Source organism: Prosopis cineraria, unplaced genomic scaffold (assembly GCF_029017545.1).
Source record: "Prosopis cineraria cultivar Desert tree isolate PC_DT_omini unplaced genomic scaffold, ASM2901754v1 PC2084, whole genome shotgun sequence".
Lineage (NCBI taxonomy): Eukaryota > Viridiplantae > Streptophyta > Magnoliopsida > Fabales > Fabaceae > Prosopis > Prosopis cineraria.
Window position 1 is genome coordinate 1 of NW_026557409.1, and position 19,958 is coordinate 19,958.

General features: G+C 30.5%; 2 protein-coding genes across 4 annotated transcripts; one reads left to right on the plus strand and one right to left on the minus strand.

Moving 5' to 3' along the window:
• The first annotated feature begins 6,602 nt into the window (after window positions 1-6,602).
• Window positions 6,603-16,956, plus strand: LOC129301384 (alpha/beta hydrolase domain-containing protein VTE7-like). 3 transcript variants are annotated; one of them, XM_054939942.1, is made up of 12 exons: window positions 6,603-6,697; window positions 6,830-7,021; window positions 7,882-7,932; window positions 8,029-8,123; window positions 8,205-8,302; window positions 8,407-8,456; window positions 8,744-8,839; window positions 8,962-9,051; window positions 9,662-9,754; window positions 10,182-10,277; window positions 10,416-10,481; window positions 10,708-11,155. In XM_054939942.1, exons 2-12 carry the CDS (start codon window positions 6,839-6,841, stop codon window positions 10,834-10,836), a joined length of 1,047 nt encoding a protein of 348 aa, XP_054795917.1. In that variant the 5' UTR covers window positions 6,603-6,697; window positions 6,830-6,838; the 3' UTR covers window positions 10,837-11,155. The 3 variants fall into 3 exon arrangements, with proteins under 3 accessions (XP_054795917.1, XP_054795918.1, XP_054795919.1); XM_054939943.1 differs by lacking the exon at window positions 6,603-6,697 and adding an exon at window positions 16,730-16,956 and having other exon boundaries at window positions 6,761-7,021; window positions 10,708-10,836; XM_054939944.1 differs by lacking the exons at window positions 6,603-6,697; window positions 10,416-10,481 and having other exon boundaries at window positions 6,761-7,021.
• LOC129301385 (PLASMODESMATA CALLOSE-BINDING PROTEIN 3-like) lies at window positions 12,410-14,758 on the minus strand. The gene is made up of 4 exons (XM_054939945.1): window positions 14,519-14,758; window positions 14,032-14,271; window positions 13,853-13,889; window positions 12,410-13,022 (listed from the first exon to the last, which is right to left on the minus strand). Exons 1-4 carry the CDS (start codon window positions 14,568-14,570, stop codon window positions 12,722-12,724), a joined length of 630 nt encoding a protein of 209 aa, XP_054795920.1. The 5' UTR covers window positions 14,571-14,758; the 3' UTR covers window positions 12,410-12,721.
• Window positions 16,957-19,958: the final 3,002 nt, after the last annotated feature.

Genomic DNA, 19,958 nt, shown 5'->3' on the forward strand with positions numbered 1-19,958 from the left:
TGCTTTTAATCATTGGATTATGATAACTATTTATGGAATTAATCTTGATTATTATAACGTTGTTTCGTGGTTGGTGTTCTGTGTGCTTGATAATGTCAGAGATGACGTTACATCATCCCCTATCTTTTTCTTTGTTTGGGTTATTATATATTATTTCTTGATCAAGAAGTTATTTTTTTATTGTTTTACTCATATAACTACTTAATATGTATTGATTATTGTTATTAATACTTAAAAGAATTTGTAGAAATGACATCTTGTGCAATGTATGAGTGATCAACTAATTCTCACTTAAATTAAATAGTCACGGATATTTACAACATTTGGGCTTTAATGAATAAAAAATTTTTACAATGAAAGTTGTAATTGGTTGTTCCCTTCTACTCATTGTTAGAAGAAAAGTGGTTATTGCTTAAATTAAATTAGTCACAGATATTAACAACACCTGAATTTTAGTGAATTAAAAATTTGTACAAAAAAGCTATAATTGCTTGTTCCGTTCTAGTCAATATCTAAAGAAAAGTACTCATTAATGTTTATTTCTTTTTATTTTAAATTGGGGGTAAGTTATTTTACAAAAAATCATTAATGCTTAAAAGGTTTTTAAAAACTTGAGAAGAATTGTAACATTTTACAAGATTTTATTGTCATTTGTGCATAGTTTATGGAGTTAAAGTGTATTCTTGCCTCATACTTTAATGAAGGGAGATTTTACTCATTTAAAAATAATTTGAGAGAAAAATACTCCTTAATAATATGAGATGTCCAGCACTTCTTAAAAAATATACGTATAAATAAAAATATGTTTTAATATATTTTATCAAAGGTTCAATGGTGTGACTTGTTTTTAAATCAAGCCCAACACAGTGTAAATAAAAATTAACATTTAAAGTGAATTGACAATTAAAATAATTGTTAATGTCAGGCAAAAATATATCACGTTATTGGTCTTTGGATGAAATTTTTATTTAAAAATTATTAAAATTATGATAAATTAACGAGCCAAAATTGTACTAACTTTTATTTTTGTCGTCAAAGAGCTTTAGTCATTTGTGTGCTTTTTATGTGACGCATACCTGCTATGGCTATAGCCTAAAATCCCTAAATACGACATGCTAGGTACCAGAGGCTAGCCCCTTCATTATTGCATCTTGCTCCCTTGATTTAGATTTTTTTTTTTTTTGAAGGATCCGTTGATCTAGATGTTGATTTTGCATCTATAATGATGATAATGCTACTACTGTGTTCCAGGAAAAATTGGGAAAATTTCAGTACATTTTTTTATTAAAGTTAATGCACAGCTAACTATCTAAATTTTTGAGACTTCAGTTTAGTTTCTATGAATCCTATTTGGATTAAATTAAAATTAAATTTTGAAACAATGATATAAATAATCTCACTTTCTTTTAATAAAAATAATTGATGAAGGGAAAATGAATAATTAATATATAAAAAATGAGTAATTGATGTAGGAAAAAATTGCAATTCTCAATAATACCATAACACTACTATAAATATAAATAAGTAAAGTTAAGCACATAAATAATTCATATAAAAAATGAATAACTGATATATAAAAAATTAACAATTGATGTAGGAAGAATTTATAACATTTATTAATAACATAACACCACTATGAATATAAATAAATGAAGCTAAACATATGAATAACTTGTGTAAAGAAAATGAACAAGTGTTGCACACAAAATAAATAACTAACATAAAGGATTTGGGTTATATGCATCATTTTCCTTAAAAACTTAATTTCAATTAGCCCAAATGGAACTTACAAGGATTGAATTAATGTTTCAAAAAAATTGTATAAAAATAATATCATCGGTAATTTATATCAAGTTTAAACTCGCCCGAAAAAAGTTAGGATCGAAATTAACTATATAACCTTTTAAAAAGAGTAAAATTATTCAAACACGATCCAAATAAATCCGACTCACTTGAATTGTCATCTTTATCATTAATTACAATGATCAAAGGGTGGTAACGTTGCAAAACTGGTTTCTTTCGCCAACCTCCCCCTCTCTTAGCCAAGAATGTTTCAAAAGTTTAGAGGATCAGCTGTTAATAAATTTGGTCAAGCGGATTGCATAAAAAATTTTCCAAAAAAATAAAAACAGGTACCATGAAACAAATAGATGTTCCGCCGTAGTATTTGAAAATTTGAGGAAACAATAATCATTATTAAAGACTTATAAGTATCATGTAAGAATTCATATTAAAATTCCGGGGGAGTAAAAAATAAATCACGCCAAACAGACAAGTGATAAAAAAAAAAGATCACAAAATATGATACATTATTTTCAAATGAAACTAAGGAATGGAAGTAGTTTTTCCCTATATTATTTGAATCACTTACTTAATAAAAGCAGTCGTTTACTTTTCTGAAATTGTAATTTACTTTCATGATTCAAAATGCTGTTGAAAAATATAGGTGTAGTCACTTCCTATAACCACTGGACTCAATGAAAGTATTTATTTTTTACTTTTGAAAGTGTCACACTGTCATTTACTTCTAGGGGCATTATAATATTTTGCAAAAAAAATTAATATCAGATAATCCTCGAAGACTTTAAAATAATTACCCTTTGGTCATGTTTTATCATTTGTTCAGGCAAAAAAAATATTCCATTTGTCAATTCAATTGAGATTTATTTACCATTTTCCCTGAAATTTGTGTGTGTGTGAAAGACTGTGAGAAAACATTTTACAGATTTCAAACAGGGAGATGTCAAAACTACCCCGGGCATTAAAAAAATTATTAATGTTATCAGTCGTAGGTCCGTGCAGACCCCATTTGAAAAGTTTGTTGAAACGTGAAGTACACGTACATATAACAGTTAACTGAAAAGGGTAAGAGGTCAGAGAAGCAAAGTTGAGCATGACTCACAGTATTTTGTCTTTATTGATTTTTGGGAGAACACAGTATTTTATAATTTTATATATCAAACGCTTTCTATGAGAAATTACTTAATAATTGATAATAGACTATTAATTAGTTTTTTATACGAAGTTTTTTACAATCTTCTAAAATTTACTTTTTAAAATAAGAATAAATCCAAAAATTATTTCATATTTAAACAATTTTAATGATTTAATTAGCACTCTTTAATCTTGATTATTATGAAATAGTTAGTTTATATTTAAAAAGGATTTAGATTTGGTGAATCAACCAAATCTATTCAATCAATATTTTAACTACTCCATTCAATCATAATTATAAGACACTTTCCATAAAAATTATTTAATCTTTAATATAAAATATTTTGTAGGTTATTCATTACATTGTTTAATATTACTCCCATTTCTTTAGTAATCAATTTAAATACACAATTCATGCACCTAAGTGTCAAAAGTAGGGTTTGTATATATACATGCACACAATTATATCGATGTTGGATTTGGTGCCCAGTAAGAATAAATGATCGATGGAAGAAACCATACGCTAGATATGTGAGACCAAATGTGGGTGGTTCAATGATAAACATAATAGAAAAATGCAATAGTGTTGTCGTAGATCGCAATGCAAATTGGGTGGGGTGGTTTTGATGTCTGTGTAGGCCACTATCTATTGTTGTGAGAGAGTTGCTTAGAATTATTCATAGATTAAAGTTTTCATTGATTGTGTTGATGTGTTGAACCTTCTCCTCAGATATAATTAAGAATTTCACCTATATGTGAATATTATTACATAGGCATATTCCCTCCTCTACAAAGACAGTGACATATCTATGATAGTGACATATCTATGACTCTTATGTTTAGGGAGGTTAATTATTATGTTTATTTTTTTGGTTAAGTTTGCTTTAGATAGAACAAATAAGTTTTAATTTTTTAATCAACTCTCATCTTTTTTGTTTGAAGGTGGTGGATGATAATAAAGGAGCTCTTTTGAGGGTTTTTTTGTAATCCTTTTATTTCTAGTTCTCCTTTCTAATTCAAAAAGAAAAAAAAATAGAGAAAGATGACATTGTTCCTAGGACAACTAACCATTGGCTTCATTAATTATGAGAGAATATGTAATGTAATTTAAAAATTTTTCATTTAAATATGGATAAACTTAAAAGTTTATTTTATTTTCAAATAAATTTAATAACTTAACCACCTCTTCTAATGAGGTAATTAAAAATGTCTTATAATAGAAATGAAAGGGAATATATTCATTGGATTTCAATATCTCATTGATATTTAAAAATTATTAAAATATTTCCCTCTCTAAAAATTCAAAATAATCTTGACTATAAGAACACTCATCATATACACATTGTCCCTTCCAAAATTTAAGATATATTTTTTTAGTATTATATAACAAATTATTTGAAACTATTTCCATTAAATCAACTGTAAGACTTACACCACTTGCTTTTAAATCATCTAAGGTCATATTTGGTACGATGCAATGCTTTTTGATGAAATGGGAGTGATAATTAGAATAAGCATAGGAATGGAAATGAGGATGAGGATGAGCTTAAAAAAACGTGTTTGGTGTGATGGAAGAATTTAATAAAATTATACCTACTATTTTTTTTTGGTAAAAAATTCTGTTTAGCAATATTGTTGTCTTTAAAAGGAAAAATAGTAATAAAATCCCTCCAAATTATATAAACAACAATTTAATCCTCTGAAATGTTATAATTTCATTGAAATCTGTAGTATTTCTTTATCAATAAATTTTAAATTAAAAAGATTATTTTTACCTTTATTGATAAGTTGTGATTTTTTATTCAATTTTTGTATTTTTTTTAAAAAAAGTTGTAATTCTTTAAACTAAAATTATGAATAAGGTTTTTTATTTTGAAAATTTATTTTTTAATAACAGAAATTATATTTGACAAATTATGATTTCTTATTTAATTCTTATGATTCATAGAACAAAAGTTATTTCTCAAGCAAAAATTGTGATTGAGACTTTTTTTAATAAAAAATTATATTTAACAAGTTGTGATTTCTTATTTAATTCTTATGACTTATAAAACAAAAGTTGTAATTTCTTAAACAAAAGTTGCGATTGAAACTTATTATTTTTAGTAAGGATAAAATGATCTTTTTACTAAAAAAAATTATTGACAAATAAGTCTTTATGAACTTTATTGAAATTATGACATTTTGAGGAATTAAGTTGTCATTTATATAATTCAAAATAATTTTATATCATTTGTCTTTTTTTTTAGCCAAAACAAAGTCATTTTTATTAATCATCAAAAAAATAAGTATAAACACCAATAGTTGAAGCAAAAAAAACCCTAAAAATTACAACCTAACACACAAAAAACTCACCAAAAAAAGAAAGGTTAATGAGCAAATAGGATTATGAACTCTTACTCAAAAATAGCCTTAAACCTTAAACTCTTAAAATATATAAAATAAATTATAAACTTTTAAATTTGTAACAAAATAAACCTTGACTGTTAACTTTTTTAATGCCGTTACTATTCATGCTAGTACTATCCACCATAGGCCCCGGTTGATGCTAATGTGTCATTGTGAATTAGTGCCGCATACCCTAAACTATTATGTTAGAAGCATTTTGAATCCTAAACTATTATGTTAATAGCGTTTTGGACCTTGAATTTTAAAATTTTGAGCAAATTACCTCCACTATTTATATATAAAATGTTGACTATTATATAGATTAAATTAGCATCAACATGCTTCACCGTAATGAATGCATTATTGGTCGTGACGAACGGCCTATAATTTTGTGAAATGACATTCTTTGCCCCTTTTTTTTGCAATGTTTTTCAAATAATTGGTATCCCGTGCTTTTGTATACTCTATAACTCTAATTTAATATTATTTTAAATAATATTTATTTATTTAATGGTAAAAACTTGGGATCCCATTTAAAAAGAAGTTTCAATATTAGATAATTTTAATTAACTGATTAATTTGAGTTTTAAATTCATTGATGAAATCATTGACTTTTGCATTCATCGTTCGTAAAATTTTATGATACTTAAACTTCTTTTCAAATAGGATTTTAGATTTTTACCATTAAATAAATAAACATTATTTAAAATTAAGCTACATTAGAGTTATAGATTATACAGAAGTATGATATATCAATTGTTTGAAAAACATTGTAAAAAAAGGGTAAAAATATTATTTTATAAAATTATAAGTCGTTCGTCATGGCTAACAATACATTCACTGTGACTAATCATGTTGAGATTAATTTGATCTACATAATAGTTAATGTTCTATACATCAATTGTGAGGATAATTTGTTCAAAATTTCAAAATTCAGGATCCAAAACTCTACTAATATAATAGTTCAGAGTTTATAATGTTACTAACATAATTTTTTAAGGTTTATAGTGCTAATTAATAATAACACGTTAACATTAATTAGGGCTCATGGTGAATAGTATTTGTGTGAACACATTAAAAAAGTTAATCATCAAGATTTATTTTACTATAAATTTAAAATTTTAAAATTTATTTTACATATTTTAATAGTTTAGAATTAAGAATAATTTTCAAACGGAAGTTCATAATTTTATTTGCTCATTGATCCAAAAAAGAAAACTTAAAATACAATCTAAAACAAAAAAACCAGGCAAAAACTAGCAAACACAACCAAGCAAAAGCAACGTTGGTCAGCCAATACCACTTCTAATCCCACAACCAGAAGCATCGCTGCTGCGATTAAGAGCTTCATCCAATAAAAGTTTGGCAAACATTGGTCATTTTTCCTTTTTTAAAAGAGCATTTTAACGCTGACTTTTATTGCCACCATCACCACGTGCATTGCTTCGTGATTTCGTATTTGGCTCGCTGCTTCACTCGACTCTGTTTTGATTTTTGCATTTAGCAGTTCACAAACATGCTCGCTTTTGCCCTCACTTCTGTTGCGGTGCCGACGCCAACGAGACGCTTGGCTCCTCCGACGCGCTTCTTCACTGTTGTGGGTCATGGATTCCCTTCCTTTCTCCCCAAGCAAGTCCAACAAGTCAAGGATCCTTTTGCCCGGAGCTTCGCTATGCGGATTCAGCGAATTCCCGTTCCCGTAACTTCTATTCGCTCCCTTGCATTTCTCTTTTCTCTTCTCTTGAATGGCTATGTTACCGATTCATTGAGATTCAAGCAATCAAATAGGGATTACTTCTTGTAGTTAAAGTATACACTGTTGTAACTGCGTTGTGTGAGTTCAATAGTTCTTCCTTATCCCTTGAGTGCTTGTGTTTGTCAGTTTGGGGGTGTGATGCACCATCTAAGTAATTGCTGTCGAAAACTAACACACTTTTCTTGTGCATTGTGTTTGTAGACCAGTTACTCAAAAAAAAAAAAAAAAATCAAAAGTTGTTTTTCTAAATAAAATTTAGGCTATTTATATGTTCTATTCTTAAGATAAACAACAGAGTATTTGTGTATTTTATTTTTTCGTTTCTTCAATTTGTTTTTAGAAAATCTAAGGAGATAAAAAAGAAGAGGAGGGAAAATAATTGAAATTCAGCAGAGAGTGGAATTTGTTTATATTTTTCTAAATCTTTCTCATTTTTAAATTAGATGGTAGATCCGTGTATTGCATGGAACCTATATAGTAAAGCTTCGTTATTGGCAACTTGTGAATAGTGTAGTTTTTATCATTATTATCCTTATTATTTATAAGGATTGAAGACGAGAGAATGGAGAGATGCGAGAATAATGATTTTTTTTTTCTTGTTGCAAAATCCTGTTAGTTTTGAGGATGGGGGATATAGTTGAGGATGTAATGTTATGATTCTCAGCAATTTTACATAAAAAAACATCATGCATTGTATAGGGAAAAGGAGATATGTGTGCCAGTTGTTGCATATTACGATCGTTAAGCTGCCTCTATTGAAACTTTTCCCGTGCTTATGGACTTAAAGATCCCAAATTGTGTAGGATTGTTCCTTTGTGAATAGGATTATTCATTATTTCCTGTCTGCCTGTCTGGTCAGTCCACAGTTCTAAGCGTTGTAAACCCATTTACGATCTTTTTTTGGCTGCTTATAAACTATTAATCTTACTATTTCCATATGACCTCATTAGGTTAACTTCTCAGAAAATCCCATTATGAGTAGCTGCGTGAAGCCAGTGATGCAAAACAAGGCAAATCCGTTAGTTCTTCTGCATGGTTTTGACAGGTTCTTAAAATCTGTTAAAGAATTAGTTTATCAGTTTCTATGCTCAATAAGCCTCTGAATTTCTGAGTCGTTTGAGTGCAGCTCATGTTTAGAATGGAGATATGCATATCCATTGATGGAGGAAGCTGGTTTTGAGGCCTGGGCCATTGACATTCTTGGTTGGGGTTTCTCTGATTTAGGTTTGCTTTGTACCTTCACTTACTAATTGCTTTCATCACATATTTGCCTCTCTACAAGAGATTTTTAGGGATGCTTTTTGTCTACTTTTCTTGTTATCCATCAGAAAATCTTCCATTATGCGATGTAGCATCCAAGCGCCATCATTTCTATCAGGTACTTAACTTATTTTAGGTGATTTGAAGCAAAGTTGCACACTTTTTGCATCAATTTAGTCCTTAGTAATCATCGTCATTTGACTCCAAATACTTTCAAAAACCCATCAATACGGCCTATAACGGATTAAATTGATGGAGGCAAGGATCATATTGATGGGCTTTCCAAACTTAGTAGCTTCCTAACCTAATTATCTTTAAGGACTAACTCCATGAAACATGAATCTTTCGAGGACCCAAATACCTTGTCATACTGTGTTAAAGCTGAAACTGATTTATTTATGACAGTTTTGGAAGTCTTACATCAGAAGGCCAATGATATTGGTTGGACCAAGCCTTGGCTCTGCTGTTGCCATTGACTTCGCCGCCAATCATCCGGAAGCTGTATGTGTTAAAGAAAATCGTTAGATTAAGTCATTAATTTATCTGAGAATTTATCTTCTGAAACAGCTTCGTCCAATGACTCAAGTGCGCTCAGGTCAATTACTTGGAGTTCATGTTTTCAGGTGGAAAAGCTTGTTTTGATTGATTCCAGTGTATATGCAGAGGGAACAGGACCGCTAGCAACCTTACCTAGAGTGGCAGCTTATGCTGGCGTATTTCTCTTAAGCTTACTAAAGCCTTGAACACACACCACTTGTCCAATATTTTTTTAAAAAGGAATAACAAAATTTTATCATATATCAAACATTCTCTAGGTGGATCAATATGTTGAAATCTTCATATTAGATCAGTTCAACTGAAAAACTTTGGGCCTGTTTGGCAATCTGTTCTGAGAATAGTTTTCTATTCTCCAGAATAAAAGAACAAAAAAAACCTGTTATAATGTGTTTTTAAAAAGTGTTTTAAAGAACAAAAAACTAAAATATTATTCTGGAGAACAAACAAATGGAAACAACTTTCAAGTAATCTGGGATTATTGTTTTGAAGAACAAGAGAGAATGAGAAAAATACCTATTTTCATTATTTTTTTGTTCTCAGAACATATTTTACAAAACACTAATGCTCAAAACAATAAAATAAAAACAGTTTTAAACAGCCTCTTTCACTCTTAATTTCAACTGAGATAGGAGCAGTAAATATTAAACTTTCCACCAGTTAGTTATAAAGACTGTCAAGAACCATATTAACACAAACGTCTAATCCATTAAGGTATATGTAAACATATACATTATTATACAGATCATCACCTTTCTTTTGACTCAGGTATACTTATTGAAGAGCATTCCTTTGCGCTTATATGCGACCTATTTGACCTTCTCTGACGTATCATTTAGTACCAGTCTCGACTTGGCTAGTGTGAGTTTCTTTATGCAATGTTATAGATTTCTTTATGCATTTTGAATATCTTCATTGGGCCATTTTCTTGTGCTCAATCTTCACATGCTCAAGTTCCCCAAACTTTCAGTATAGGAAATATGATTTGGATCTTCTAAAAGTGTGAAACTTATAGTGTCCTTTGAAGATAGAGTGACACTTAAATGAGTGAGAGAATGTATGGAACTCACATCTTTGATTTTAACACTCTTCTTCTTGACTTCTTTTATCTCTATCTCTCTCACTTCAGAAACAATTCATAAACTTCTCAGTTCAGAATATCCAAATCCATAGGAAATAGGATGGACACCAGTCTTAGTTGGAAACTTCCTATTTATGTTGTAACAATTTTTAGGAGTGCAAAACTTCTTGTACACTTGATCATTTTAGATTGATGTTGCTAACATAGGTGGGTCGCTTGCATTGCTTAATGCCTTGGTGGGAGGATGCTACAGTGGATTTCATGGCTAGTGGCGGTTATAATGTCGCTTCTCTGATAAAAGAGGTACATCTGCTGCAACTTGAGTTGAACAAGTTCACTTTACATAGTCGCAGGCATGTGCAGATGAGAGCTCTCCTTTCACTGTATATCTTCACTTGCTTTCTGCTTCGTGCTATGATGCTAGTTATTTTGATTTAACAGGTAAAGCACAAAACTCTCATCCTTTGGGGTGAGAATGATCGCATCATCAGCAATAGGCTTGCAGTGGTAAATTATCATTTAGCGCCCGCTCTCTCTCTCTGCATGCACACGTGTGTGCACACAGAATTATCCAATGTCTTATATTGTTAGGTTGGATTTGAGTATTGTTGAGCTCAATTAGGCATAACATGTGTTGAACCCAAAATCCATGATCATGAGGCATGATTGCCTCTAATGCACTTGATGCTGTTATTGGAACCAAAGTTGACTCATGAACTATTTGACCTTGCAGCGACTGCATTCTGAGTTACCTGATGCAATTATACGCCAGATCCCCAGCTGTGGCCATCTACCTCATCTTGAAAGCCCCAGTTCAGTTGTTAAATTGATTCTTGAGTTTGTTCAGAAAGAAACCAGCTAGGTAAATCACTGTGTTTCACGTTAGAAGGTGCTTAGAGGGCTTTCTCTAACTATTTATTTGTATTTGTTCTTGCTTCGGGCTCTGAAAGATAGGAACAATAGAGCTGATCACAGAAGTTAAAAATGGGTTAGTGATAGTTATGGCTTATTGTTAGTAATAGTTATGGTAGAGCGTAATGGTGTAGTGCAATCCATATAGCTGATCTCACCTAATGAGATAAGACTTGTTGTTGTAATAGCTATGGCTCTATAATTGTTTGTGGAAGCCTATGTTTATATGAACTGGACATTTCTGTTCTGGATCTTAATGTGATATTAAATTCTACCACTCGGCCCAAAAGAGAAAAATAATTGCTGAATCTGAATGTGATTGATTTTGAGCGATTATTTTTCTTACTGGTTTCATCATGAACTTGTCGAGAGTGACATTTGAAAGCAATCCCTCATGGATAATGTTGGATGTTGTGTCAACAACTGAACAATGTTATTGCCATTATTAGGTTGGGATAGCGAAACTTACAGATTGGTCCGGTCTGCTTTTTGATTTATTGGTTTCTTTTTTTTTTTTAAAGAAAAAACACATAAACATGCGTTTTTGTAGGATGATGAGGAAATTTTACCTAAATTCACTGTATCAAATATAGATAGATTAATTAAACCATAAATAAGTATAATAAAATCTAACTAAAAAATGTGTCTCTGTGTATATTTATTTAGAATTTATAATTGCAGTGACTTATGTTTAATAAGTCAAGTGTTTCAAGTAAAAATTACTACTCTCCCTGTAATGGAGGAGAGGAGGAATCACGCAAAGCTTCCAGAGAGAGGATGGTACAATTATTTGGGCAACAGTATTTTATTGGTGACAAAATTATTGTTGATTCACCTTGTTTCAAAAAAGTACGTGATGGAATATTTGCTTTCTTTTTATAAAAAAATTATGACCGAAGTTTATTTTAAAAAATGTTTATGATATACTTTATATTTTATAATTATAATTATAATTGAAAGATCCAAAAAATTAATTAAAAATTTTATTTATAAATTGTTTTCTTGACAAATTCTCAACCATTAGGAAGCTTATTTAGATTAGCTTGAATGATTCTAAGTTGGTTGAGGCACTTGCTTTATTGATGCTAAGGATAACTTTAAATATAGTTAAAATAATATGTCATGCACAATGCATAATAAAAAAAAATCATTTGTTTTTTTTATAATTTTGATTTAATTAAAGTTCATTCTTTGAATATTAATTTAGTTTAATTCTCAGTTTTAAATCGATTGAAATTCATTGATGCAACTCAATTTTTACAACTTTAATCATTTAATGCCAGTCTCTATATCCTTAAAAATAAAATTATAAGAATTAAAGTTATTTTTTAAAATTTAGGCATTAATATTTTTTTTAAATTTAAGGACTAATATTTTAAATGCCTAAAACTCTTACATAAAACATGAGAAAGTGATTGTACATAGAAAGAATTTGAAGATAATAATACTTCCCGATGTAATCTTTTATCTTATTACACGGGAACAAAATCATTTGATGGTCTTATAATTAGTTAAAAAAAATGTTCATGTCAAATTGTCCCATTGTCAATCGAATCATGCCATCATAAGTATTCATATCTATCTACTTTCGGGAGTCATATCAAGCTCCAAGTATCACCACTGAATAAGAACCAAATTCTCTCACCTTTTTCCCCCACGGAAAGAAGAGGAAGGAAACCAACAAACAAACCCAAGTGGGGTTTTCTTCTCGATGATTCCTTATATAATTTTACATGATTACCCCTCATATCGTGGCTAAATACCATCCGCGCACCACTCCTCTCCCACACTCTACTAGTTGTTCCAAGTTTACATTCTTATATATACCAGTCAAATTAAACCCTAATGATGAACATTAACCAGAAGATAAGAAGGGATAATGGTAATGGAAACACTGTGGATTGCAGAAGAGCTACTCCTTTGCTGTCATTGAAGCTTGTTCCTGTCCCAGTTGTTGTGGCCGTAGGACTTATCCCAAACGTAGGACTTGATGTCCCTGTTCCTGTGCCAGTGGTTGTCCCTGCAGTTGTGGATGTGGGTGTGGTTGAGGTTGTAGTGGAAGGTGTTGTGCCTGTTATCCCAGTTGTCGGCGATGTTGATGGTGTTGTCGTTGTGCCTGTTCCTGTGCTAGTACTACTGTAACAAGAAGAGATTTCAAATCATCATTTCAACATATAAAACCAAATCATGTTAGAAATTATGCAGAAAATAGACACTTTAGATGGAGGAAAATAGTTGTTTGATGATATAATCCTTCACATGCACACATACAGACACACACACACACACACACACAACTATCTGAATAGGTCAGGCCCAATTAAGGTAGCTCTTTCAAAAACCGTTTTTTGCATTTACCCATTATTCTAGGATGTAATGATATGATCCTTTTCAAACACCCCCACATGAGCACTTCACTTATTGCAGTGTTTGGCTAGGTTGTGCTGGTGTTGATGCTTCCTAGAGTACAGGGATGAAACAGCCATTTGATTATTAGGCACAGATCCGGGACTGGGATCAACTTGTGGGGAACAAGAGGACAAGTTAATTTTGCAGGAACAGAATTCTGATTCTGGGGAGGTAATAGATAGGGACTTAAACCAAGAATATAGCTCTTGGCTAATTGTGAAAGTTACTTGCAACTTGGAAGAACTGAACATGGTCAGTAAGTTTAGCTCTGATATCTTATTTGTAGATGGCACTCACTGTCACTGTGAGTGTAAAGAAAATAGATAAATATAAAGCTGCACCTAAATGACCTAAAAGAAAAGAGAACAAGTTGGCTGCTTGAAAAGGAAGAGTCAACAGAAAAATCTGATTAATGCAATGGAGAAAGAGCAATCAAACCAACAAGATCTCCCACCTTTCACACACACGCACACACAAATTCTTCCAAATTCAGACAATTCACACAATTCAATGGATGGGGGAAAATATTGATAAAGATCCAAAGTCAAGAAGCGTACCTAGCACTTGAAGGGAAAACACATCCAGAAGATGAAGCTATGGATCAACAACAAAAGCACACAACAAAGAGAGAGAGAGAGAGAGAGTAGATCCATATCAGTAACAGTGAGAGTCCAAAATGCAGGTGGGTTAGAAGAAGAAGAAGATGATGATGATGATGATGATGATGAGTGCTAACCAGGAGCAGTTTGAGAGGCAGTAGCAGTGCCAGCAAAGTCACAGCTTCCCTGAGCTTGACCTCTTTTCTGGAAGTAGCTATTAACAGCGTAGCTGCAGTGATCCTTCACAGTGTTAGGTTGGTAACAAGCACCATTCTGAAGAATAGGAGTACAGTCAGCTCCAGCTCCACAAGCATAATCCAGAGCTTTCTGAAGAGCTTGATCGCCCACACCATCCTTGCACACACAATATAGAGCACCTATTGTTGAAAAACCAGCAAATCAGTTAGTTTACACCAGATACTGCATGAATCGTCAGAGCTTCTTGAATTGAAGTCTTTCATCAGTTAAACGAAGCAAGAGGCAGAAGACACTCGGTACAGAAAACCCATTTCATCATCTCAAGCTTAAAGAGAGAAAATCTGAAGAACCCATCATGATCAGAAGAACTCTATTTAACCAAATGTGGAAAATCTGAAATACGCAAGTGGGAATCAAGATGCTTACTTGAGTGACCAGTGAGAGCCAAGAGAAGCACAAAATACAGCAAAAGAACCATGATTGATGATTCTAACCAGTGAATATTGCAGACTTTCGCGGGTATTGTTGCAGGTGATGGGGGGAGAGAGAAACAGAGAGACAGAGAGAGGAAAAAGAGAAGGTATGAAGATAGAGGCTTCTCGAGAAGAAAGGTAGAGTGAGTCTGGCGGAAGGGGTGTCGGTATCTGATGCGCTTTGTAATTCCTGCTCATTTATTTTACGACAGGACCTTTAACTTAAAAAAGGAGATTAACATTTTTGCAAATCATTGGACTCTTTGCATTGTTTAAAAGAAATTAAAAAGGTGGGAAGAAAGATCATTTTCAGCTTTTTATATACGCTTAGGCACGATGTTAACATTGTCAGATGTTAACATTGTATGGACCACAAACAGCACTAGCTCATTAGCGCCAGAGTGTTGCTAAACAAGGAAATGTATTCGGAGCGGGTCAGGTGGATCAGTGAGAGGCGGCGTGGAGGGGACACAGTCTTTCTTTTATATACATAAACATTTATATGGTTGTCTAAATTGATTTGAGTATTATCGAATTTAATTAGGAGTCATTTTTATTGAATGTATTTTTTATATTCACAGAATTAAAACTCACCATATTTAAGCGACCTTAAACCCTTTCACTATGGCCAACTTGTTTTGATTACACTGTGTCTCTCTCTCTCTCTATGTATATTAGTTAGCACATATATATACTTCTTTTAAACTATAATATAAAATATTTTTTAAAAATTTTACCTGATCCAAAATATATAACATTAAATAATTCTTATATTTATTTTTCAATCATACTCTTACTTTATTTATTCCTCTTTTTTAAAAAAATTATGTATTAAAATTTTAATTACTATTATCAAAACTTTTATATAAGGTATTTAATGAGGATATAAATAAAAAATGTAAATATTTTTAAAGATTTAAGATTTCAACTAATATTATTAATAAACCGTTAATTAATTAATTATAATTTATATTGTGGTTTAAAGGAATCTATGTATATATATATTTATTTCTTTTTTTTAATACAAATACAAGTATGTATATATATATATATACATTTCAATTATACAGTAATGTCACTTTCAAAACAGGCCAATGTGTTTAGGTACCCGAAATTTAAGGTGGTTTGGAATGGCAAATTGCCCCTGAAAGGATGAACGACCGGTTCGGTGGGTGTGGGTCCTTCTTTTTAGTTTCACACACACACACACACACTTTTAGTTTCTCACACACACACGCGTACACTCTCTCTCTCTCACACACATTAAAGCATGGAATAATAATATTAATATGGAAAAATTGTTCAAAAAGACATGACCAAATTTGAATTTGTTGAGAAGGACTTGGAATTTGAGGAAGGATTGAGATCTAGTGACATCAAATAGAACGATCAAAAGATTAAAATGCTCTTGATTGAAATGTATGAAGGGATAAATGATTAAATTACCTTTAGCAAATTCTCTCCCTCCCCTGCTCCCATCCGATGAGATTTCTCGTAGCATATTGTCCTAGCCCATCATGATTCCGCTAGTGATGGAGACAATGATGAATAAGGTAAGGTTGGTGTTGATCCGCGATTCTCACCTATGCTCCCTCTTTGACTCTTATTTTTATCATGCACCGCCTACTTTAAATCAGAAACCTTAAAATATGTTTATTAGATCATCACTCCCCACTTCATTTATCATCGTTGCTCTTTCTTCTCCAAGTATCATCCTTTATCGTGTAGGGGTTTACAACGAGTTTTTCTATTTACTGAATGAGTATCCCCCCCCCCAAATGTGATGCTTGATAATTCAGGAAATTCCTCCATCTTGATCTTGGGTTTGGTAATGAATCTGGTTCTTTTCTTTTTAAGTTTTAAATTGAATAAGTAGTATAGCCTGTTTGATTCCATGGATAAGTAGTTAAATATAAGATTATGATGGGTGAGAGTCGCAAATTTTGTCTTGATTCTTTTTCTCCTTATAGCACGAACTGTGTTCAGTTTACAATTGATTTTGCTATATCATATGATTTTAGTTTTGGCCAACACATCTATATGAGGAGCCCTATGAACCTAATGTATGGAGATCAAATAATTGAGTTTGGAAGAAGATAGTAAAGAATTGGGTGAAGCTAAACGTGATTTGGCTGAGATTTATGTTGTGGTTTTGAATTTCAAGGAGGCACTGCATTATTGTATTGTATGAATGCACTGAAGATACGTAAGAAGCAATTGGGGAATAATTCTGTGAAGGTTGCACATGAAGGAGCTGAATGCCTTAAAGTCTCTCCAGGTCTGATCTTCACTACCGGGAAAGGGCAGCACCACATGAAAAACAAGCACCGATTGAGGAGAAGCTGGGGAACATGAGTGGATTGAGTTTGACAAGCAAGCACTTGCGCCTAATTAAAAGTGTCTGCAAACAATGTCTAGATTCTTGTATTATCTTATTGTAATGTAACATAGTTTATGTTGTTAATAGATGTAAAAACACATTATTGTTTAATGATAAATGTATTTTTTAGTGTTCAATTATTGTTCTTTATGATTTAAGTTGATGTAATTAAACTTTACATATAAAATAGTGATTATTAAGAATATCCTTTGATATTTATATGAAAAATGAGTAAATTTTTAAAATATTTATTTGTATTTTTAGAATATTTTTTGGTATTTTCATGAAAAATAAGTAATTTTTTAGAATATTTATTTGCATTTTTAGAATATTCTTTAATGTATTCATACAAAAATAAGTAAATTTTTAGAATAACCATATGCGTTTTTAAAATATCCTATGGTATTTTCATAAAAAAATGAGTATATTTTCATAATAACCATTTGAGTTTTCAAAAATATACTTTGGTGTTTTCATGAAAAAAGAAAAAATCTTTTGAATATGCATTTGTAATATTATGAAAAAAATATTGGTATAATATTCAAACTTTAAGTTCTAAACTATATTCGAATATACATTTTGGATATTCTGAAAATATAATTTAGTTTTTCTTTATTTAAATAATCATTTTTGATATTATGAAAATTTACATTTAGTGTTATGTTTTAGGATTATATGCGGTACTTTTAAAGATATGTTACTCTTTTTCACGGTATATAATCACCATTCAAAGAAATGTAATTTTTCTTTCATTTATTTAAATAACCATTTTGAATATTTTAAAAATTTATACTTGATGTCATGTTGTAAGACTATATGCAGATATCTTCAATTATATGCAACTCTTTTTTCATGATATGCAACCATCCTTCAAAGTAATGTAATTTTTCTTTTGTTTATATGAATATGCATTTATGATATTTGAGTATATGGAAGAAAATTACATTTCATTGAATAGCAGTTACATTATGGAAAAAAGCATCACATATGCATCCAAAGGTGTTCATAAGTAATTAATTGGAAGTATATGGAAGAAAAATTGCATTTCATTTACATTTAGTGTTATGTCCATTAATTACTCTTAGGTTCATTAACAGTTGAGCTTAAGAGAATGACAACATATTATTGTCATTATTCTAAAATTAATTGTCAATAGACCTGAGAGTAATTAATTGTGTTGAATGTAGTTCTCTCGAAAAAAAATATTGACAATAGTTGAAGAACTTTTAAACAAAATTAATAATTCAAACTATATTAGTTAAAAAATACTACACTACTAGAGTTGTACGGCTTAATAAATATTGAATACCATATAGTTACACAAAAAAAAAAGAGATAAATAATACAACAATTATAGACAAGGACTCAAAAAATTACAAAAAGGATAGAGAAATTTTATTGGTCATTTCCCATGATTTTTGATGTCTTTGTTGTTATTTTTTGCTTAACTAATGATAAAAGTTAACATTTGTTAACCGTATAGGTCTCATTACATTATTTTTAAGAGGTTAAGGGGAATATTGCATCAAAAATAATTTTAAAGTATCAAACACTCCTACACTTATAGTGAAAAGTCAACTTATTCTTTCACCTAATCAATTTTAGTTAAAGGTTCTAAAGATGATGTGTCTATCATGTGACAGTGATGTTTAATAAGGTCATAAAAATTGATCAAAGTTGATAGTAAGTATAAAAATTAGTCCCTTGATGAAAAAACTACGTGAAATTTTACCTAAATTGACCAAAAGTTTAGGAACCAAAATCTATGTTCGTACTAAATTATATCCTCTTTAGTTCTAAAATTAAGACAAAGTTAATTAATTAATGGAGATTAAAAATTGATAAAGTTGATTATTTATTAGTATTTATTAAAAAATGACATTTTTCCTAGGATACTCTGGATGAGAAGAGCACTAAATTTAGAAGACAAGGAGAGTGAGGAAATTGTGAAATTAACAAGCATAATTTAGAAAAAATATATATATATTAAATGAGAAAAAAAAAACAAAGAAGATTGAGATCCTATATCTAAGATCAAAATAAATCCTCAACCAAGTCTTGCATTTTGAGTGGGAGGGAATATAATGAGTATATTTAATGAATGAAATGGGCATACATATGATATATATTTTTTCAAATTTGTTATCACTAATTTAAATTTTAGCTGTGCCTCCGAGTTTGTTAACCTTGTTTGTGTAGTTTAGATTAGCACAGTGGGTGCTAATAAGAGTCTTAGGCAGCATAACGTGCATTGATGATTATGAGCAATGATGAGAACGTAGACTCAAATATCAATTTTAGTAATAACGCACTGTATTATTAACTTTCAAGCACTTTAGAAGGAATAACGAACATTTTGGCTTTTAGACGAGAGAGGTAAGAGAAACAAGCAAATATGGGCGTATCACATTCTGTGGTTGCTTTTACATCACTTTTTATCTGTTTGTCTCCAGAGTGTTGTAAATGGTGGGGTTTTGAAATTCCATGGAACCTCCAAGACAAAATGCTCCCTCCGCCCCAGATATAAGATATATATATATATATATATATATTAATAAAGTTTGCTAAATAATTAAATATATTTTACAATTTTATTCTTTCAAGATAAAAATATAGTGTTTTATATTTTGAAATGTTGAACTTTTTTTAAAAGTATGTTATAATTTAAGATAGAAATAGTAATTAGACCACCCTTATCCATAAGCTTCTTTCAGTATTAAACATAGAGTCAATAAGAGATGTTTAAATTATTAATATGATTTTATTGCATAAAATTAATATGAGTAATAGAGGTTCTTATTATTCAAGTAAGAGTTTACTTACAGTCCTCGATATTTTGAGAGCAATATTTTTTATTGTTAGTGGAGCTTGTACCTTTATGTTCATAAAAAAATGAGATTTTAAAATATAAATTTTTAAATTTGCCACCCACCTAAAAGTATGAATTTTATTTTAGAAAAGATAATTTCTAAGAGATTGTAAGTGAGAATGATTTTGGACAAAATTAATTAAT